The 23,220-nt window shown below is 45.2% G+C and overlaps 1 protein-coding gene across 1 annotated transcript in view; it reads left to right on the forward strand.

Annotated features, from left to right (window-relative positions):
* Positions 1 to 23,220, forward strand: part of tex264a (testis expressed 264, ER-phagy receptor a) — a 76,369-nt gene that overhangs the window by 8,890 nt on the left and 44,259 nt on the right. The window contains exon 2 of the mRNA XM_076267509.1: positions 7,210 to 7,431. Within this exon, the coding sequence (XP_076123624.1) occupies positions 7,210 to 7,431 (222 nt within the window). The remainder of the gene's footprint in view (positions 1 to 7,209; positions 7,432 to 23,220) is intronic.

Below are 23,220 nucleotides of genomic sequence, written 5' to 3' on the forward strand. Positions count from 1 at the left end.
TTCTCAGAATTATGAACAGGCAAGATGGGGGTGGGGTTGTATAAAATGAATTTTACATGTGAAATCTATAAACTAATCATGTTTTGGTACTTGTTGTCTAGTAGATACCAGTGAGAATTGAGTGTGGATAATGCAATTTAGTGAGACAGTTAGAATCATATAGGCCTTTCAGCGTGATTTATTTTTGTGGAAAAAATGTGCTGGACTGGGCGGCGGGCATATTTTGTACCACTCTGCGGTACATCTAGTTTTAGTTAGGACTTGTGTGTCAAAAATGAGATGATTCATCTTAAAGGGTGACATGCTTGGACAATGAAAGAATACATAGAATAAATACATTTGTTCTTAGCGCAAAATACTTGTGTTAGATGAGCGAACTTGTCTTTTTCTATGTGAAAGTTCCTCCAAGTGTTGTCCTGACCAGGGCTATTTGCATTCTCCATTTCCTGCCCCATTACTTCAGCTTGGATGCTGTGTGGTTCAGCTGCGAGCATACCGTCCCTCCACAGTGAGGCACGATTAGTCTCAATTTCAGCCCGGGCGTGAATCTGTGCACCATGTGTCCTGCCTATAGGGGGCTAATGACTTGCAGACTGAGGGTTTGACAACAACAATGTCTGACAGTTTGTTTGTCTCCCATCTCCGTGGTGTCAAGACCAGGCAACTCTGCTTTTCTCTTTAAAAGACAACAAAGTTTCTTTTAATGGCCTACTAGCCATTGTCAAGTTGGCACCCCTCAGCTATAAGCAGACAGGCTCAGGGCTGGTAGTGATTGATTTGCTCAATATCAAGAAAATAATAATTCACTCAATTAATAGAATAGAATAAGAATATAAATGGGATAGAATTACCATAAAGTAGAAAAGGTAATACATCAAAATGTACAGCAGTGTTTTTGGGGACCAGAGATTTTGTGGTTTTGTAATCGCTAACATAATGTATTGTAAGCCCCTGTTAGATAGACCACCGTTCAGTTGTTTTTGCTGGGGTATGCCCTGTCAGAGTTATAATTCTGTGGAGTGCTGCCAAGGTCACATTCACATCTTAATAACTGTATTTTGTCATAATCTAAAGTAACCTTTGCCGTTTGCTGCTGTCTTTGACAGCTTCAGCAATATGACACCAAGCTATTGAAAAATGTTTACTTGAACATGGTTGCTGAATGAAAATGATGATGTACTGGGGTAATTGATACATTTGTGGGTTTTATTGACATTATGTGCTATAAATGGTTTCTTGTCAAGCGTCACAGTTCAATCATTCATACATTTCACAGAATTAAATGAAATCATAATTCAATAACAGCCGGAATACAGCAAACTACTCGAGAAGGTTTTTCACTACATAGGCACACATATTTTAGAGCATTGTTGATATTTACAGCACCCTGCTGTGTATAAAACATGTAGTTTAACTCATTGGGGTGTCAGATCAACTCCATGCCGCAGATGGTGCCTCATTGGAAGGCAGCATTTTACCAGCAGTTTTAACACTTTTACTAGAGACCAGACAAACAATCAATCACACCGCCACAACTCTGACCGCAACCTGGTCACAGCAGGGTCATGCTTGGTGGAGGCTCTCCTGTCCCCCTGATTGGATGGGCCTTCTGGGGCACGACCTCTGACCCCTTCCCTCAGGAGCCCCATGGAGAGATGAAATGAGCTTTCCTCTCTAGTGGTCCGGCACGGACAGAATTTTGCCCTGAACTAAGAAGTGGAACTCTTAACCTGCTGTCAGATCGCACCTCATCAAAGCTGGTGTGAGGCAGGAACACCACAGTGCGAGGTGGATGATGTCTGTGAACCCACACACCTTGTTGTATTATTAGCAATGGATAAAGCATCCTGGTCCATCAATATTGCTTTTGTTGATTTTGAAGTGACCCAACTGCACCTGACAGGGATCTGTCTGGTTGCCTGTTTAACTTTTCATGAGCTGGTTTTCCAGCCGCCTCACACCCCCGATCATTATCCAGATCTGACCACCTCTGGAGGCTCAGGGACATTCACCTTTCCTCAAATAAGGAGAGAAAGAACTCCCTCCTTAGTGCGTTCCTGGTGACTGATGTTGGGCTGGGATGAGATTAAGAATATTGAGCATTCCCAGAAGCCAGTGCCTGGAGGGAGAACTATCCGTGAGAAGATGAGGCGAGTAAATCCTTGTTAAGTGTCTGCTAATAAAGAATTACCTCCGCAGGCCTACCTTTTTATTGTCAGAGAGCCGTCGTCTGTCAGAGGATGGGGCCCCTCACACCTCACAGCAGAGAATTGGTTTCAAAATTACTTTCCTCCCCAACAGGCCTCTGGAGGCCCTGCTCAGGAGAACCCGGAGCAAGTGGGAACGGCGGTGCTTTGGTGTGTCGGCCATGTTTTGAATCCCGTGGGCCGTGGATGCTTCCACTTGAGTGGGATATGAAATAATGAGCTCACCCGCATTTGGAGGATTCTGTGGGGGGGTGGGTGGGTGGTTGTAGATTGGATGGTGTGGAGAAGATAAGGGAAAGCACAGTCCACCCGACTGCCCAATAATAACATGATCACTTGTTTTCTTCTTTGGCTTTTCTTTCTTGGAGTGGTGTCTTGAGTGGATAATACATCGAGTGTGCAGCGATTCGTGCGGGGTGTGGTGGGGGGGGGGGCACCGATATGCTTGGTGGAGATTGGATGGAAGCTAGCACAGCCACAGCTGGGTGTGCACTGAATTGGGTTTTTTTGCGCAGCATTGTGACCAAAGTGACATCTCTTTGCCCAATTACGCAGAGAGCGAGAGAAAGAGAGAGGAGAGAGAAAGAGAGAGCAGGCTCTTTAGGTCCTCCACATCAGTTACTGCTCCACTTCATGCGTATGCGAGCTTGGTCCAGTTACAGTCCTCGCTGCCTGCCCTTAGCTTTTCACATCCACCCTTAACGGATGGCTAAGCATGTGCTGTGTCTCACCACCACCCTTCTCTTGGACAGTGGAAGACCAGCCGAGAGGCCAGAGAAGAGGCCAGATCCTTCAGTCTCACTTAGACCCTCTGCTCAAGGAAATCCGGTGCTGTAAACAAATGTGTGGGTAATGGGCGCAGCAAGGGGGGAGCGAAGAAGTCCCTTTCTGTAATTGCCCGCGGTCTCGGGTGTGCTGTGTGGGGGAGCTGCTGAGCTTCGTCTTGCGGCTGCATCTGTGTGGGTGGCTGAGTGATGGCCTGCCCACAGAATTAGGATCATTAGTTGGTTTCGGGGTTTTGGTAACAAGCCTTTAGTCACAGAATCCACAGAACAGAGAGAAGGAAAGAGTGAAAGCGATAGAGACTAAGACTCTCTCTCTCTCTATCTCTCACACACACACACACACACACACACACGGAAAGCGAGAGCAGGAATTGCTGCGTGTGTGATGAGGCCGTGGGTGGTCAGCTGTCTTCCCTGGCTCACTTATGTGGATTTATCTGGGTGTTATCGCAGCAGCCCAGTGTTGACCGCCAGTAGCCATTATATTGAAAGTCTGTTGACACTCTCTCCCTGTCTGTGGATAAAGGTGGGCAAGCAGAACTGACACTGTAATGCAAGCAATGGATACGGCCGCCCATGCTCTGACAAGCCTATCATAGCAATCCTCACAATGTCATTGATGGCCCATTGTTTCTGCGAGCCACAGCAGAAGTAACTATTGCGATTGGCTAATTTATCGAGGCCAAGTGGTGTGTTTAGTGTCCGTTATGAGTTGTAGACAGAGGGGACGCTGGCGCTCTGTGGGCTGTGCTCTTAGTCACCGCGCCCACCAGGTTTCCGTTTGACGAACAGACGATTTCGAGCACTGGGGCCGCTGGTGCTGTGCTGAACAGATTGCCTGGTGCCACAGTGCCGAGAGTGTCAGTCATCATTACTCACGTCCGGCCTGGCACACATCAGGAACAGGCATGTGATAAAAATAAATAAAAAAAACAGGAATTTTTCATGTCCGAGGGGTGTCTACAGATTCAACTCTTGCCTCACCTCTAAGAGGAGACGTTTAACCACTTCCATGGGATTTAGAGCTTAAGGCCCAAGGAAAGAGCATGTGGTTTTTTTATGGGTCCCCACACGTGTAAATCCAGTCCTCTTAGGGTCAGCTGATGTATCATCTGAAGACAGGATGTGCATGGAAACCGCCATCTCCTCACTCCAGGCTCAGGCTGATATTTTGTCTTTGTTGGACTGGAGCACTGCACAGACTGATAGTGACAGGCCACCCACTGTAATCTAACGGCTTGGCTGGAGGAGAGGCATTGTAGAGCGGAGTCTTTCAGACCTGGCTCTCCTGCCTAGCTACTGTCAGCACGTGTGTGTGTGTGTGTAAATGTGCACTCTGCACACAGTGAGTGCCATTAATACATTCAGACGTATGAAGGGAAAATGTGTCAGCGTAGAATGGCAGAGAGAGCAAACAGAACCAGCAGTGGGAATGAGCCAATGAAGATGGTACGTGAGCAGGCGGTGGAGTCGGGAGGCAGACGAGAGCAGCACTGGTGCTATGTGTGCTGATGGGAAGCTGTGCTGCCAGAGAAGCCGTGAGCAATGCCCTGCGCCATCTGCACTGTGGTGACTGCACCACACAGAAGGAGCTGGTCACACACTAGAGAGCAAGAAGGCGCCTGTCACAACAGCGCCCATAACTCAGCTCACCTGGATCTGATCTGCCATGTGCAATGCTAGCTATAGGGATCTGATCTGCCATGTGCAATGCTAGCTATAGGGATCTGACCTGCCATGTGCAATGCTAGCTATAGGGATCTGGCCTGCCATGTGCAATGCTAGCTATAGGGATCTGATCTGCCATGTGCAATGCTAGCTATAGGGATTGTGGGATAATTTTTAATTTTCTCATTGAATGTTTAGTATACCTTATTAGAGCCCGACCGATCTATCGGCGGGCCGATATTAGGCATTTTCCTACTATCGGTATCGGCATTTATAATGGCCGATAAATGAATATTTTAAAAATAAAATAAAAACGGACGAAACACCCTTCAACCATGTCATAAGTGTTGGCGTTGTATAGTTTGTCCTCCAGAGGGCACTCTACACTGTCCCTGCTGGCAACACTCGTGTATAACGCGCCACACATCCTGCAACCTGCTGATCCAGCCAGAGTCGGGCAGAGAGAAAGTTATCCGCGAGTGAGATCATCAGTGAAGTGTGTTCATGGTGATTTGGTCACGAGACATACATTGCTTGAAAAAACAATTAAAAGAACATCCCCATCAGTTCTCTTAACTCAAATAAGCATGACAAAATTCGTGAAAACAATGTCCAGTTTTGCTGCTGTTAAATAAGCCGAGAGTGAAGCGGAATTAGCTAGTAATTACGTTACGTTGTTACAGTGTAGACTAGTTGACTGGCTGTCCTTTTAACTTTTGACAATGTGACTGAAGATGTATTTCTTTAATAGCGTAACAGTTATAGCAGTGAGACGTATCATCTCTCCCCGGCCTGTTATTTTGAAAGCGTATGTTTTACAATTTGCAGTATGACGTTATCCATTGCTAAATTAGTGCTCATCATAGACTAGCTAACCACAAAGCTAGCTAATGCTATGAATATCAGTGGAAGACCGCTAACGTTAACATTAATGAGCTTGGAAACCACAACGAACTTATTCTGCCTAAATAAAGTAATGATTTATTACTAGTATATCTGTAGTTACAGTCCCTGCATTTTAAAATGTAAATTAGACGTGAGAGGAGTGAACATTTAGACATAGAGAAAAAGTATCAAACGTAGCTTGTGCAAAACGTAGCTTGTGCATAAAAGTTAGCTTTTCTTTTACACGTGTGTGAAATCCAATGATGCCAAGTGTGCATTTCAGACTGTCGTTCAGCCGCAGCAGAGTTACATAATGGATTTAGATCACTAAATAGTAGGTTTTAGAAGACAGGCAGCAACAGATGATTGAAAATGGTTTGATGTAGCTTGATGGAAATAATTTTAAAAGTGCAGGTAAAGGGATAAGCAAGCTGACATTGTAATTATAAGGTAGCTAAGGCAATAGGGACTAATTATTACACACGCACACTCAAACATTTAAGAGTGACCCTTATCTTGTTTAATGATAATACAAATGATGATGATAGAAATAATGTCATCATTATTTTTTGTAATTGTTAAGTCTTAGTTCAAAATTATATTTATGAAACTTGTTAAGTTTCTATTTTTATACATTTTATTTATCAGAACTTTAATATATTTCAATGTTCCTCTGTTCCACTGTGACAATATTATTTAGAAAATTTAACACGTTTTTGAAATGCATTATGTTATTTTAGTCAATACTCATAAATAACTACAAATAACTAATGTTAGGGAAATCTGTTAATGTTTTGTTGCGCGTTTCTGAAAGAAAAAAAATATATATCTGCCGATATATCGGAATATCGGATTTTTAAATCAACAAATATTTGTATCGGTATTGGCCTTCAAAATCCTTTATCGGTCGGGCTCTATACCTTATATACGTGTAGTGAAATCTAATTGTCATCTCCTTACTCTGACCCTTGTGTTTTCTGAAACTCCTATGTTAGAATGTTTAGTTAAATTAACCCTTGTGTCAGCGAATTGTGGGTAACCCCAGGATGCGGGGTCATAAACATTTCTTATCTTTGTCAAAACACCAGATGGTTAAGTGGGGTTGTAAACATTTCTTATCTCTGTTAAAATACCAGAAGGTTAAGTGATTAATGGAGGGTGACAACTTGTGATTTTCCATGGGTGTGGGGTAAGGGTATAAGAGTTGACTTCACCCACAGATGTGTGGGCTTGTTACTTCGACATTTCATGTGTGTAACATGCTCCTGAATAAAGCTGCAGTCTCACACCAGTTGTCTTGGATTAATTTTGACCACAGGATCTGGCCAGGAGTTTGGGAGACATGATGGGAGTTTCATGCACTTTAAAAAATATATATTTCCTTGAAAACACAATCTTTACTGATAAGCCATTTTTGTTTGTGTCTGTGGCATGATTTTATGATTTAATGAAATGGGTTAAAATGACGAGTGCAACTTCAGCTCCCAATTAGTGGGGCCACAAAGTATTTTGTTTAATTGCTTACAATGAATTACAGAAAACATACCCTGAAGTGAGTCTGCAGTGCATTTCAGTTTTTGACATCTTTTGTTGACAAATCTGACACAAACGTGCTTAGGTTTTACAATAGACACAAATTACATCCCCCCTCCCCCCTTTCTAAGGTCCCCGAAGACAAGTGCCGATATGCAGTGGGCAGCATCTTGAGCGAGGGCGACGACAAGCCGGACGAGGACCTCCTGAAGGAGTATGGGAGATTTGGCTTCAGTGTGATGTCCTTCCCCGAGGTGGACCACGCCGTCACCACCACTTTCCCCAACAAGAGCCCCATATCTCCGCTCATAGCAGCCTACAGAGTCTACCCCGAGCTGTCGCACTACATTTATGTAAGCATGATGTTACGTCACCTATCTAGCTATTGCCATGTATCATTGGTCATAATCCCAGCTATAGTAAACAGCCTTCATCCACCCTTCTCTAAATTGCACAGCCTTAATTGCACAGTCATTGTATTTGTTCCTTCATGGGTGTAGTAAAGAAAATATATGATGTATTTTAACAGTCTGATACATAAAATGTGATATTACAGTATGCATCTACAGACAGCCATGGGAGAAGTAAATGTGTGTGGGTATATTTAGTATGTTTGGAAGTTTTAAATCTCCAAACCAGTAAAATTATTGGTGCAGATTCAATTGAAGGTGAGTGCTTTTATCTGTACTTGAGTGATGTTGTAGATGGTACTGCTTTTGCCATAGTCCCATTCCAATTTTTTCACATTGTCTAATGTAATTAGCTAGCAAAAGGTACCCTTCCTTGCACTAACTTTTGCAGACCAAATAAGTTAAATATCAATATAAGATATTTCAATTATTAAACAATAAGCCTAATCAAGACAGCGACATTGGTATATGTTTTCCACTTATTTTTGTCCCCTTTTTATGAGGACAACCATTCTCCCTATCCTCCTCTTACAGCCTCTGGACTGATGATATCTACAGGAAATGTTGTATTTTTCCATGGCTTGTGGCCTGTTAGGCCCATGTGTCGTTGCCCCACCCAGCCCCGTTTGTTTTGTTTAATTCATCAGCAGTTCAACCCCCTCTAATCACAGATATTAACAATGGATGAATGGCGTAAATGAGGAAGGCGGTGTGCGATCTCCCAGCACTGAGCTCTATATCTTTGGGCTCTGGGAAGCTATTGACATTTCCTTGTGACATTTACGCACTTGCATTCATCGCTGGCCATCATCCTGCATGCATAATGAGACGGGTGAGAGCCTGAAGGTGGCGGACTGTGGGGCTTAAGGAGAGCGCCTCGTGGTGAGCGAGCCGAGTGGCCGCGATGAGGTCACAGCGCGGAGACGGACCTTATATGCAAACTCACTTCCTGTCTCACTCACGGCAGGGAACAGGTTGGAAAAAGCTTGTGAAAGTTCAGAGAGAAACAAAAGATTGTGAGCCTACAGTTGTAAATCCAGTGGTAATCCAGGGGTCCAGTTATACCTGGGTGGCCACTATAATCACAGTGTTGTAGAAGGAGAAGGGCATGTACACAGTGTGTAACTGAAAGCAAAGTCAGACTTTGAGCTCCCAGAGCTCCCGGCTCTTCATAATGCTGTAGAATGCTCCATTGACTTGAATGGGCCTTCCTAACGTTCGGAGGTCTCATCATTTTCTCCAACAGACCGTTGTATAATAGACCGATGTCAAGAAAAATGGGTTTTGTGCTTCTTATTCACGTCACAAGTTGTCCGGTCACTTCTTGCAATGGAACTTCATTCAAAAGTGATAGCAGACAGTTTATCAGCTGTGTTCTAAAGAATGTTTGATTCAAGTTCAGCGTGTGTTGCGAACTATTTGTTTCTCAGCAAAAGCCACAACGAAACGGTAACAAATAAATGTAAAGAGACATATCATGTGGAGTTTTTTTTTTTCGTTTTGGCAAGTAGCCGTATAATAAACGGGATAATGTATAGAACGCCGGTCATTAATGAGGAAAATAAGTCCGTTCAGACTCAGTAAGGCAGTGTCTCAGACACCCAGAGAGGCCCAGGCCTCACCTCCTCATCAACACTCCAGGAACCCCCAACCATACGGATCAGGGCTGTGGATAAACATGGATTTGAGAAGGTCTCCCCCTAGGTGGAGAGTTGTCTGTGTCTGGCAGAGATAGAGAGAGAGAGAGAGTGTGTGTGTGTGTGTGTGTGTGTGTGTGTGTGTGTGTGTGTGTGTGTGTTAGAAAGAGAGAGAGAGAGAAAGAGTGTGAGAGAAAGATCTGTGGGGTGCAGTGGAGCGGTTGTTTACTCGTCCTTCTGGCTCCTCTCTGCTGGAGACCCAGCCGTGTGTAAGTGCTGAGGAGGGAGGAGAGGAGAGGAGAGGAGAGGAGGAGCGGAGTGCCAGTAGCACACAGGTGCTGCCAATGGGGCTCTCGGAGGTATGGGGTCCTCCATCTGTTAGAGAACAGCCTGGGAATGAGGACAAGGGAGAGAGAGAAAAAGAGAGAGAGAAGGAGATAGAGTGAGAGAAAGAAAGAGCTAGCGATAAATGGAGACAGAGATGAAGAGATCTAATAAAAGAGGGACAGGCGGTGCGATTCAGAGAGATTCACGAGCCCACTTGCCTTTCTGGTAGCCTCCCCGCCTGCCTCCCTGCTGCCAACTCACATGACAGCCTCTCTGCATGAGGTCATCAGCTGGTCAGGCCCCTGCCCCGCGCTGCTGTTCTCCATCTTGTTATGCACCATGCCGCCTCCTCGATTTGTCTGTCACAACAACGCAGAGGGCACAATTAACAGTGGAGCTGAAATCAGACAATTTGTGGCCAGAACCCAGTGCGCCCCAGTGCGTGCCTGTACACACACACACACACACACACACACACACACACATACTGTATAACACATATAAAGTTGCATCAGGCATTGTTGTTATGGTATTACACAACAATTCCCTTGCTGTCCTGTAGTCAGGTGATGTAAGTTCTGTGAAAGAGCCATGGAACCCTAGTAGTACCCCCTCACATCTCTCTCTCTCTCTCTCTTTCTCTTTGTCACATAATGTCCAGACCTGTCACACGGTCTAGCTGGACGAGTTGACCCAGGACCTTCCGACAGCTCATTAGAAACACTGCAACAGCTCTGCTGACCCAGTAAAGGCAGCAGCCTGTCAAGAGTGGAATGTATGGGAATTAATGACTTCGATGATGCACAAAACAACGTACGAGAGCTAGCCAGTGCTTTGGCCATTGGGTGGCCAGAGGAGACGTGTGTGTGTGTGTGTGTGTGTGTGAGCAGAGGTGGAAAAAGTATGAAAATATTGTACTCAAGTAAAAGTACCAATACCTTGATAAAATATTACTCAAGTACAAGTTAAAATACCGATCTGAAAATGTACTCAAGTAAAAGTAAAAAGTAGTTAATTTAAAATGTACTTTAAGTAAAAGTTACTTAGTTACTTTTTTTTGGGGGGGTGGGTACCAGAACAACCAGTTTTACCAGAGACTTTCTAATGAGGAGATACAGCACTCAAAAAATCCTCCATAGTAATGCATGGGGTTAGTTTGTAACGCCAATATGGCAGTTGTCTACACATATCACAACCCTTCCGCGGCAAAACGTTGACATGTGAATACGTTGAGCCAATCATGTGGTGTGTTGTAAAATACATTGAGCCAATCATGTGGTGTGCTGTGAAGACATCGTGCCAATCATCTGTTGTGATCTCGCTGCTGGAGCAAGATTGGTGTCGTGAAGCCTTACGCACACACATTTCTGCCGAAATAGATGGACGATAAGTGCCCAAAAAGTGTTGCAATATGGCCGCCGAGTGGAGTTACTTGCCTGATAAGGATGTTGAGAAATGGAGATCTATGTGAAAAATCACCTCCTTTAAGTTCTTTAAGTTTGAGCAGTAGTTGATTTTCAAAGTTAGTTGCACTCATCCTTGGGTCGCTTTGCAGTGAACAGTAATCCAGCACAACTGAAAAGCCCCTCACAGGCAGCTGAGGCAGGCAGGCCAATGTTGAGTTGCAGAGAGTTTTTTTTATATTTGGAAACGATCAGAAGGTTCAGCAGATTAAAGGGCGTCAAACTAGGGGGGAAAGTGGGAAGTATAGGGCAATGGAGGAGAGGGCCCTTGAAAAGTGGAATACAGGGGGCACAACATTTTCATTAGGCATTAGTAATAACTCAGGTAATCCACACATAAAAAATCCAAACAACTCCATAAGTAGAGTCATGTGTAATGAAGTGGAATAACACAGGGAAAAAGTATTGAACACGCTAAGAAAAAGCACTAAGGCAAGGAAAGGGAAGGAACGAGCTGAAATCTGTAAGTAGTTAGAGCAGGGGTGTCAAACTCATTTTGGTTCAGGTGCCACATACAGGCCATCTGATCTCAAGTGGGCCGGACCAGTGAAATAATTGCAAAACATCCAAAACATCCACAGCTTAGTTTTTTTCAGTAGGCTATGCTTTACCCTTCAGCCTACATGTGTAGCCTACATAATCACAAGGGATATATTAGATTATTACACATTTATCCAGAGAGGCCAGTGAAATTGAAATAAAATGCATTTCACTCTCATAAACAACTGGTTTATTTTTATAGTTGAGTGGATAGGCCTACATTTTTACATCTGACCACCTGAACCAACTCACCACACTAAACTCAAGTGGGAGCTATGAAGAAAGTTAACATCCTGCCTTAAAAATGTAAATGTGCAAATGTATGAAAAATAAAATGAATTTAACAAACATAAGTTAGCAGTGCATGAGCAATACGATCAACTGATACGATTAGGTTACATCAGATCAAATAATTGTGTAGGCTAGGTGGTGGTGCTGTGTAATAGGCTATCCACCATAAAGGCCAGATCCTGCACCCATTCCGGGCATTTAAATTGCTACTGGTCTGCCTTTTTTCTCCAAGAACTGTCCAATTTCCTCTCGTAGTTCAAAGAAACGCTTGAGTACGGCACCTCGGCTTAACCACCGTACTACAGCGTGGTATGGTAAGCCAGACAGAATGCCATTATCACTAAGAAAACAGTCAAACTGACGGTGAGTCAGACCTCGCGACCTGATTAAATTTACAGTTTGCACAATCACACTTTAACATGATCCAAGTTTAGTGTTTCTGGTGCAAAATACAATAAAATGCCCAAACATCTTGTCCTCCGTTTGCAGGCTGCACTTTGTCTCTGAATTTTGTCGCAACGCCTGCTTTTCTCCCGACAATGTAGCCAAACTGACAGCACAGGACCAGTCAACTCCGAACTTTTTTTTTGTTTTTTGGCTGTGACTAGCGGCTGAATTGAGCATTTCGGTTATTTCTTTGAAAATTCATAACTCCTCACAGGAATGAGCTAGAGATTTTTTTTTTTTTTTTGACATCGTCAGAAATGTATTCTCTACAAGTCTGGGCCGGATTAAACCATCTAGCGGGCCGCATGTTTGACACCCCTGGTTTAGAACAATGGACCAAAATCACACCTGATACTGCGACTAATAAGTTTTGTCATACAGGAAATGTCTTGAAGCTGTCTTTACAAACAAAGGCTTTTCCACAAAGTATTGAAGCAATTTCAGTAGGCACGTTCAATACTTTTTTCCTGTGTCATTCCACTTTAATACACAAAACTCTTATGTTTGGATTTTTTATGTGTGTTAATATAATGTGTGGTGAAAATTTCGAATAGACTCACTGGAAGTTTAGGCTAATTACTGAAAAAAAAAATAAGCGTTCAATACTTATTTCCACCATATATTTATTTTACCTGAATATTTTAACTTCCAAATTAAATGTAAAAATTAATGTCAGACGAAATGTAAAGTTTGACTGACTGGATTTTCTATACAAAACATGAAAACTGTCTAAGGTCACTCTCACTCTCCCTTGCTAAAGAGCTAAATGGTTTAGTCCGCCTGCACGATTCATAAGGTAGTCTATCTACTTGAGCATCGCTAGTAGTGGACCGCTAATTGTTGTGCTGCTGGTGCAATGTCTTTCTCCAAGAAAGCCAAGTCAGGTTACTAAAATCAAAGGCCAAAACAGGAACAAGAGAGACATCAAAATGAGGGGAAACAACTGCAGCTCCATCTCCATCACTTTCAGAAAGACTGCATGGCGTTAGCTTGATTCATGTCCTGTTGTAGGCTACATGCTGATCATTATCACAAGGCTAGTGGTTTAGGGCGCGATTTTATTTCTCTCCCTTTCTGTTTTCGTTAGTCTTAACTTTTTTTTTTACTCAAGTAACGGATGGGATTTGTGATGTAGCGAAGTACAATACTGATTTTATAAACTACTTAAAAAATACAAAATACATAGAAAAACTACTAAATACAGTAACGTGAGTAAATGTATTTCATACTTTCAACCTCTGTGTGTGAGTGTGTGTGTGTGTGTGTGAGGGTTCCTGTGGAGCTGATGAATTATGGAGGTCTGAGTAGGGGAGACTGCTCTAGCGTGGGCCCGTCCACTGGCTGGATGATTAATTAAGCGGTGCAGGGAGCGCTGGAGTCTGGGCCAGCCTAGGTGAGCAGGCGAGCAGGGAGCCAGGCGGCGGCTCAGTCCGTCCGTCCATCCGTCCATCGCAGGGCTACACACACACACACACACACACACACACACTTCATCCAGCCACTCATCTCCCTTTCCTCCGCCTGCACTTTTAACGCCACAGCGCAAGCAAATTATTCCAATGAAATCACTAGAGCAGGGTAATTAACACAGCGCTAACAAGAGCGGCCTGCATTCTGCTATAGGCTGCAGAGGCCTCCACAGAGTGTTGCAGCAGAGAGAGAGAGAGAAAGAGAGAGAGAGAGAGTGGGCGGGCGGGCAGGCAGAGGGTTGTGGATTAGTGAGTCAGCTGGCCTAGCCATAGCGACCGCATTGACAGGAGAATTAGCCATTATTGAAGGTTAGGCTGCATTTTTATACTAGTGCTAATCAACTTTACTATCTCTGGGCTTGCAGGTGCAGAGATTGTGGTCTCATTAGAGAGGCAGAGGAGAGAGTAACTAAGGGGAAGAGTGAAAGACAAGGCAGGAATATTAAACTAGAGGGAGGCTTGTATTGAGGAAGAAGAGAGGATTAAGGAGATGGAGAGAGAGTGCACTAGGTCTACTGTACTAGCTAGAGGAGTTGTTTGAGGGTAGGAGTCACACAGGGAATGGTGGAGGCAGAGCTTAAAGTTGGTATGAGATTTTGTTAAAATTGTATGCGCTCATATGGGCACTCATTGAGTGGAAAGTTGGCCATGTGTCCTGGCACGAGTGTGGGCATCTTGAGGTGGCACGTGCACAGGGTTAAATGGGCAGCCGACACCCATCTGCCTCCCCCCCCCCCCTCCCCCTTCCTTCCAACACACTCCCACCCATCCACTCACTCACTCACTCTCTCACACACACACACACACACACACACACACACACACACTTCATCAGCGTCTCTCCATCCCAGTAAATGTGCCCAGGGCTGACTCCTGCTAGCAGCTCATAAAGCAGCCCGCCCTGCCTCTGCAGCGCTGCTGGCCCCCGCCGGGCCTCATAAACACCCGCTCCACCCGCTGGGCCAGCCGCCACACCCCAGTGGGCCTCTCCAGCACGCTCCTCATCAGAGCACGCCCCAGGGACCAGACCTACACAACCCAGCCAGATCCTCTGTGTGTGTGTGTGTGTGTGTGTGTGTGAGAGAGAGAGAGATATTATGAGTGTTTTGCCTGTGCATCTCTCTCTCCATCTCTCTGATTGCCCTTTTGGTCGTTTGTATTTGGTCCAGACTCCGTACAGAGTGTGTGTGTGTGTGTGTGTGTGTGTGTGTGTGTGTGTGTTTCTCTCTGTGTTTCTCTGTGTGTGTGTGTGCAGTTATGCACGCATGTTGAGATCTTTGGCAGACACTGTTGAGTTGTATGTCATGTGATCTGCTTGACACGCTGTGTGTTTGGGGAGGTGGGTGGTTTTGGTGTGTATGTAGGGAGAGAGACCGATCCATGTCCACGTGCGCTTGGGGAGAGATCTGAGCAGGCAGCAGGCCCACAGGGATTGGCCGAGCTCCAGCGACAGCCCCCTGCGAAGAGGAGGAGTGGAGAACAGTGAGAGGATGAAGGAAGAAGAGGGCAGCCATATTATATGGGGATTTAGGCAGGTCTCCCCTAATCTCCTCTAACACACCCACCTGTATGGAGCAGAGCCTGGGGAAGGGCTTCACACACCTGGGCGCACTTCCCGCCGAGGAGCTCACTTTCACCTGCCATGCTACAGATGCCACAGCTGTTTGCTTAATTCACTTAGCCGTGACTCTAAAAGAAGTGGAAAATGTGACTCTTATGGGCTTGTGTTTACTCCCGCTGCATATGCAAAATTCTGGAAGTACGCGGAAGGTGAAAAGGGGCGGAGCCTGGAATTAGATGAGCGTTTCCTCTGGTCCTTAGTACGGGGAGTTTCAGAGTCCCTTGGGTGTGATGTGGGATTAGTTCCAAAGAATGCAAGGACCCCGGCTTTTTAGTGCTCCACAGAATAGTCAAGTGGAGAGTTGCTAAGGATCCTGTGTCATTCAATTATTTCTCTCCTGTTGGTTTTGGGTTTGAGTCAATCATTCAGGCTGTTAAGATGGACTGTTGAGTTATTTGGTAGTGGGTACACATTCACATTCACATACACATACACATACACATACACATACACACACACACACACACATACACATACACATACACATACACACACACACACAGACACACACACACACACACATTACTCTTCACCCAGTTCTCTTGTACACACTCCCTCTCACACACATTCCTTTTCCACACCACTCTACCTGTCTACCCCCCCCCCCCCTTACCAAGTTTAAACTTTCTTGGTCAGCTCTTACACAGTAATGTTTTATTCAGCCTGTACCCTTCATCCCCATTGTCTAGGTGCTATTTAATATTATTTATTATACTATTTATAATTAGTTTGTTGAATTAAACATGGAATACTGTTTGTGGTAATACCTGCCATCCATGTTTAATGTGCTTGTCGGACGAATAAGCAGTGGCCCAAATGGTGGAGGGACGCTGAACTTCAACTGGGCCATAATGCCGTGTTCTGGATGTTTGGAATGTTCCGAATGTTCCCCTGTTCTGGCAGAAGACATTTCATTTAGGGAAGGGGATTTCTATTTCCCTTGCATTTGAGAGCTGTCATTTGCCCACCTGCAGAGAGCCTCTATGGGTGTACGTGTAGCTGTGTCTCTGAATGGCTCATTTGTTCTTAATGGAGAGCATGGATGTGTTGTTCTCTGTTTAAATACACTACAGAGGTAAGACTGTGTGTGGAAGGTGTTTTCTTATTATTGTAGTCTGGGATCTGAGGCATTTTGAAGGGAAGTTTCGGTGTTCCGTTGTTCCAGAATTCTGACTCTACCATTCTAATGCCTCCTACTGTGCTGTAGCTTTTCTTCTGTGTTCAGCACGGCTCACGCCATTTTTATTAAGAGCAGCTGTCAATCACTGTCACTCGGTGCTCAGAGGGGGGCATAAGGCAGACCCCCTCATTTCTGCCTATCATTGGCAGCTTATGCTCCCTATGTTCAGCAAACAGTAATTACAACTGCGTTCCCATTGTTTTCAAATGTGATCATTATCATACTGGAATTGTAATACATTTCACTGACACACACACACACACACACACACACACACATTCACATTCATATGCACACAAGTGCAGACACTGCTCACAGTCTCTGGCTACGCACAGGTTTGGTGCTGGCTTTCTCTCTTCCCTGTGTAATGTAATTCATTCAGCGTAGCAGATCAAAGCCTGCAGGCAGAAACACAAACACAACAAGGAGCAGCATCCCATCCACACAGTTCACCCAGTAGGTGCTGCCCATGCCCGCAGCCCGCACCCAGCTTTAGTCTGCACAGAGGGTGATGAAGTGTGATATTTAAAAATTAAAAAGACCGAGAGTGAAATTATTTATGAAGGCAGTTGTTGAGTTATCTGTAAGCCATTTTGTTTCTTTACTCTTGGAGCATCTGCTCTTGGTCATATTCCCTCTGAGGCCTTCTGTCCAAAGCCCCCAGGGAGCCTGGCTTTCATATTGTCCATTGGTGACCGTGGTTAATTTTAGTAGGCAGTACTCTGACCTAGCTGGACAAGCCGCTCCCCACAGTATGCATAGACGCAGTGAGTTGCGCAGTCTCCAGAGACTCAGCCAAGTGAGGGATGAAGGGATACTCCAACACAGGCTTCATCTACCTCACATAGGCTACTTCTGTTTTTTGCATGAGCACAAAGACCGTGAGGGAGTGGGAAGCAGGGTGTAGTCAGAGTTAAAACACTGTATGCGTCCTACACCACATCTAGCATTCAAGGCAATAAGAGCTGCTTCTTGCAGCAGCGGCATCCCAGTCCAACATTCTGCTACAAGCATTATGTCATTATTAGTTCTGGCTCCCCGAACTCTTTTGCAAATTGTTCATGAATACTCAATATTTGTAGCCCTGAGTGTGAGGAGTGTTGGGAGCTCCTGCTCAGGGGGTCTGTGAGTGTGGGATGCATAGAGGAAGGCCTGTGTGAATGGCAGAGGCTGGTCCACCCAGATTAGTGGGAGAGGTGTGTGTGTGAGAGAGAGACTCATGCCTTAGAACCTGCAGCACAGACAGACGTCACCAGAGGGACTTCAGGAGGAGGAGGGCCAGTTTGGGTCCCGTTTGATCCGTGGCCGGCGCTCTGCATCTTTCATGAGCTCCTGCCCCCAGCCTCTTTTATTTGTGTGTGTTGGCATCGGCCTAGGGTGTGTGTGTGTGGCCAGGGTCATGGAAATGATGTCATCAAAGAGAAAGCTGGATCAGAGTCCAGAAACATTCTATCAGAGTCTGTGTGTGTGTGTGTGTCAGTGTTGTATATAAAGGTTGTATACACGCTGGTGTATATAAAGGTTGAATTCTGGGTGACTCTCCAGGAGCTGATGGCTCCTTCATAATTGATAATGTCATCTGAGAGTATTGTTCCCTCCTTTATGGTTTGGATTGCTTCACGCTTGCCGGCCCGTCCCCACGGGACCCTGGCCACTTATGGTCTCCCCAGGCCAGTAGTGTGGAGGGCCGCGGCCGTGACCATGTCCAGAGCAGCGTCTCTGGACGGGCGTGTGAAGTGGACGCTGCTCTGGATGGGAGCCGTGTGCTTCCTGTGCGCTCTACTCTCAGTAACGTACGTAGAAGTTGCTTTTTATGTATAGTGTCTGGAGGTGATGAGCTATAGCTCCTTATTTTCCTCCTCACTCTGGGTTGTTTTGTTTTGTTTTGTTTTGTTTTGCCAGTGAGAGGGGGTATCACCATGAAGAGAGCTATGCAAATAGCCCTGGATTTTTCCTCCTCTACCACTGCGCTGTCTCTGCATGTCTCTGACTGCTTCATCAGGATTAATTAGTCGTCAAAGGCAGCTTGCAGGTTGTTTTTTTTGCCCTCTGCGAATAAAACGGCATGTCATCTGTTTTATTATTCAGCCTCAATTTTAAAAATAAAAAATAAAACTGCGCTTGACTTCAGCTTTTAGACACCTTAAGGCCAGAGAAAGTAGAGCCTTGGCTTAGTACTCCCTGTTTGTGTGGAGAAATAATACAGGACTGCAAGAACTTTACCTAATTACTAAAATAGTACTTTTGTTTAGTTAATGCCCTCTTACAGAGGCGAGTGCCTGTGCTTACAGAGTGCTTGTATATAGGGAGGCAAGATGTGGACCTTTTATGAGAATGGCTGTTTGAAATGGACTATTTGATTTTGGGTTTGTTGATGGTACCCTCCTTTTTTGTTTGTTTTGTTCATTGATTCTGCTCTCTTTCTTTCTCTCTCTCTCTCTCTCTCTCTCTCTCTCTATCTCTCTAGTACTGTGCTGTGGTTCAGACCTCATGCTGACAATTAGTTGGAGCAGAGCTGCTGCTTTTGAGAGGAGGCTGGCAGGTGTGTGTGTGTGTGTGTTTGTTTGTTTGTGTGTGTGTGAGTGTGAGTCTGTTAGATCTATGCAGTGTCAACATGATGCACTCCTCCAACTGAAGCGTGGGTCAGAAAAACAACCCTGAGAGCCAGCTCCACCCTCACACTGCACCCCTGGCAGCTTAGCAAAGCGAAAGTTGACTTCGGTGGAATATCACTTCAGCTGTGACTGAAGGACCCCACATGCATTATTTATAACATTTTAATGGTGGGATTTCCGTATGCGTTTATCTCCATCGTTTCTTTAACCCTCAAAGCAGCCGTGTCCACTCCCATCAAAGTCTGCTCAGGGCAGCCGTTGGACCCAGCTGACAGAGACACATGCTGTTGCCTGTGCAGAGGTGGGCACCAGCCAGGGGGTCTGGGAGGGTGTCCAGGCCCTGGGGTAGCATTAAGGACTCGGCAGGCTGGGTGTGTGAGTGCCCTTGGGGGGCTGTCCAGCCACTGCAGACCTGTGGACCTTCTCTCCTCCCAGAGAAGGGTGCAGCTCTGTCCCACTGTCTCAGGGCCTGTCCACACGGAGACGCTTTTTAGGTTAAACGCAGAGGTTTTGCTTCGTCTTGGCCGAGCGTCCAAACGAATCCTGTAAACGCACTGCCCGAAACCGCACTTTTCTGAAACCTGGTCCCAGAGTGGAGAAATCTGAAACCGTAGCCCGTTTGAATTCGTTTAGACAGCGAAACCGCACATCCTGCTTGCGTATCGATGATGTCATTGCCACACCTCAGCTGCCCTGGACTTGCACTTATAGTATTGCCTAACAATACTAGTTTTCATACATGACATTACCTACGATTACACTCTGTAAGATAAATAACACAACTGGTGCTGCGCAGCGCCGATAGCTTATGACTTGGTGGACTGAACACTGTTTTTCCCGGTGTTTTTTTATGCATTCTAGCTACTGTCAGTGACGCGAGAGAACTTAAGTTATTAGGAAAGTGCGGTGTAAGTTTAGGCTACATTAATTTGTGCGTAGTGCCAGTGTCATTCATTTATTTTACATGTCTTACAACATATATACATGCATTCACAGTCGAGTGAAATCAGATATAAGCATACAAAGACGGTTAGAACTCACGTTAAGCCGATGGTAGCACACTAAATGCGAATGCGCGATTTGATGCAGGCAAAAGTATTGACTGTTAACGAAGGTTTTATAGCAATAGTATAAATGTGGCGACAGAATAGCCTAGAACTTGGGTAAGCCTTGCGTTTAGTAGCCTAATTGCAGTGATAGCCAAAACTAATGTGAATCACGGACAATCCTACAACCAAAGAAAGTAAAGGTGATTAGGCCTACCTGCATTAGCCAAATAAAGGACCGGACTGCACCCTTCACAAACCGTAAAATAAAGTTTATTAGTTTTACAGTTGACTACAGTTGACAGTTCACCATCAGTCCACACAAACAATTCTGGTTTCCTTGCACTAGCCATTTGGTCGTAGCCTATTCTGTCTGTTTGTAAAGCGCAAGTTTTGGTCAATTTCTGTAAAGAAACAGTGCCACCTATAGGCCTGGGGTATGAAGTAACGTGTTGAGTCGTGTTGAGATGGATCCGTTTGGACGCAAATATTCTTGATGCGGTTTCAGGGAAGACGGAGGAAAAAAAGATCGGTTTCGTACGTGTGGACTAGGCCTCAGTCTCAGCAGGCCACTCACACCCCAGGCCCAGCCCAGCCCAGCCCAGCCCAACCTGACCTCGGCTTGCCTGCCCAGTGTTGAGAGAACCTGCCTTTCATGTGGCACTATATTGATGTTTGGCTTACTGCCAGCAGTGTTTCCACACCTTTAAAAACAGCCATGTGTAAGGCATTGATTTCTAAGGTGCTAAGAAAAAAGCTCTGACAATAACAAGCAAAAAATAGATGGCAATGCTTAACCCTCCTGAGCTATGTGCAGCATGAACATATATGTAGCCTCGCTAATGAACAAGTGTGTTTCACTCTATTCTCCACGGAAAGGATTTTGATCTGAAGGTGCCCAACCACCTCTGTTCATCCTCTGCATCTCAGCCTTGAACATTTACCAAATTTCCCTCACGGGATCAAAAGAGTATATATACTTTTGATTTTGTATCTCTGTGTATGTGCATGTTTGGGTTTGGCAAGTAAAAAACAAAACAAAACATACAATTCTTCTTAACTTGTCCCAGCAGCCTCAGAAGGAGTGGAAGGTGCAGAAAGACACTGCTTAAATTGATTTGGAAGAGACAGGATCCATCTCTCTCTGGCTGGGCTTAGTACCTCTCCATGGACACCAACATTCTGGACGGTTTCCTGGAAACAACCCATTGCATCAGTGTTTGGCAGGATCCCCCTACTTGCAGGCCAACTGTTTACAACCCCTTTGAGCATGGTCTTTCAGGACTTCATTTAATCGCTTGTTTACTTTTTGAGTTATTTATTTAGAAGTAACCAAATTGGCTGTGTAATCCCACAATGACTATTGACTAAATTATAGAAAGCTTGTATTTTATGGGAACCTATCTACAGTGTATGGGTATTGCTTTTTTTTCCATTGCAATTAATTGGAGCCGTTAATTTACATAGCATGGCTTACCGGATACCCGCGTTTCGAGTTCAGCTAAATCAGCGCAGTGAGCTCACAGCTCACAGTGCTGCTGCTGCTCTGCCCCAACCCTACTAGAACAATCTGAGGAGAAGAATGAGGTAGACTCTGTGGATGTGTGGGAACCAACATTTGGAAGTAGGTGAGTCAGTGAAGAGATAAAACAAAGCTGCCTAATCCAGTGCCTTTTGTGTAAAGCGGTGTGTGTCGTGAGGGAGTCAGCATGTGCTCCCAGGGCTGCTGGACTGAACAGCACTGAGACTGGGGATTCTTTTTCCAGAAGCTTCTAAATAGAAGCAGGAGGACCGTAGGGTTTTTGCATGTGAGTGTGAGAGAGACCCTGTGAGGAGGAGGGCTTGTGTGTGTGTATCAGTGGGGTGCAGATGTTTCATGAACACTTTGGCTGAGATAGTGGGGCCTTGTGTGTGTGTGTATGCGTGTGTGACATTAGGAAGTGTCATGTTTGACGAGCTCAGACAGGTAGGGAGCGTTTCATCAGGCTTGTTAATGAGGATGAAAGAGCACTGAAGCCAGCCCTGTCTCCACACACACACACACACACACACACACACACACACACTCTCTCACTCACACACAGACACACACACACACACACACACACACACACACGCATGCGCCCGCTGAGGGCCCACATCAGATCTAGCTGCTCGTGTGCACAGAGGACAGAGGTGATGGTGTGACTGTGGGGCAGGCGCACGCTTCTCTTTTCGATCTCAGCAACACTCTTTCCGTGTATTACAAAGCCCTCACTGATGCCGTAAGTACATTATGTTTTTCCTCTAAAGACCACTGATGACCAAGAAACAGCACTTCCCTGATGTACACTAAAAGTCACAAACGACGAGAAAGACAAAAAAGCTAAATCAGGCCTGCTAGAGGGCCTCTAGCAGGCCCTTTCAAAGAAAGGAGATCTTAAATGCAGTCATTAATCCTCCAAAGAGACTCTTGGTCACTTCCTGCGCTGTCCATAAGTGCCCAATCAGGCCCGTCGATTGGGGCTGTTAGCTGCCTCCTGCGTGCTGGTATTTTCAGCTGTAATTGTGCGCAGTGGGACTCCCTCCAAACACCACAGGGAGAGGAGAGTGGGAAGAAGGTGCAAAAGGCAGAAATCATGGGTTCTCGCACCCCTCAATTTCACAGAGCCGTATTTAGCGCTGCGTCAGAGCTATCGTCTCAGTGTGCTTGGGCACTGGCCTTAAAATGACTCCAGGGAGAAAAGGGAAAAAAAGGCGATTAGACAAATCAATGTGTGATTGACACCGCTTTAGAAATGTTTGTGTGGTAGTGATTGTCAAACACACAGCCTTCCCCATGATAGGTCCAGTGGTTAACCTGCCCTCTTGGCACAGTGCACAGTTCCACTCTTTAGCATGCTCCTCTGCAAATCAATAGCAGTTCAACCATACAACCATGAAAGGGTTAAGACAGTTACATGTCTACCATTAAACAAAAATATAATAGGTGGCCAAAAAGTAGTCATGAACAATTAACCATTATAATGCAGAGGACACATGAAGCAGCCATACTTTTATGGTGCACCTGCATCCATGATTGTCATTATTATTGGGTAATTGCTGCCTCAAACAATG

The sequence above is a fragment of the Alosa pseudoharengus genome, unplaced genomic scaffold (assembly GCF_046254945.1).
Source record: "Alosa pseudoharengus isolate Yale_2024_CS ecotype anadromous, Long Island Sound unplaced genomic scaffold, YU_APseudo_1.1 YU_APseudo_1.1_scf_5, whole genome shotgun sequence".
Taxonomy (NCBI): domain Eukaryota; kingdom Metazoa; phylum Chordata; class Actinopteri; order Clupeiformes; family Clupeidae; genus Alosa; species Alosa pseudoharengus.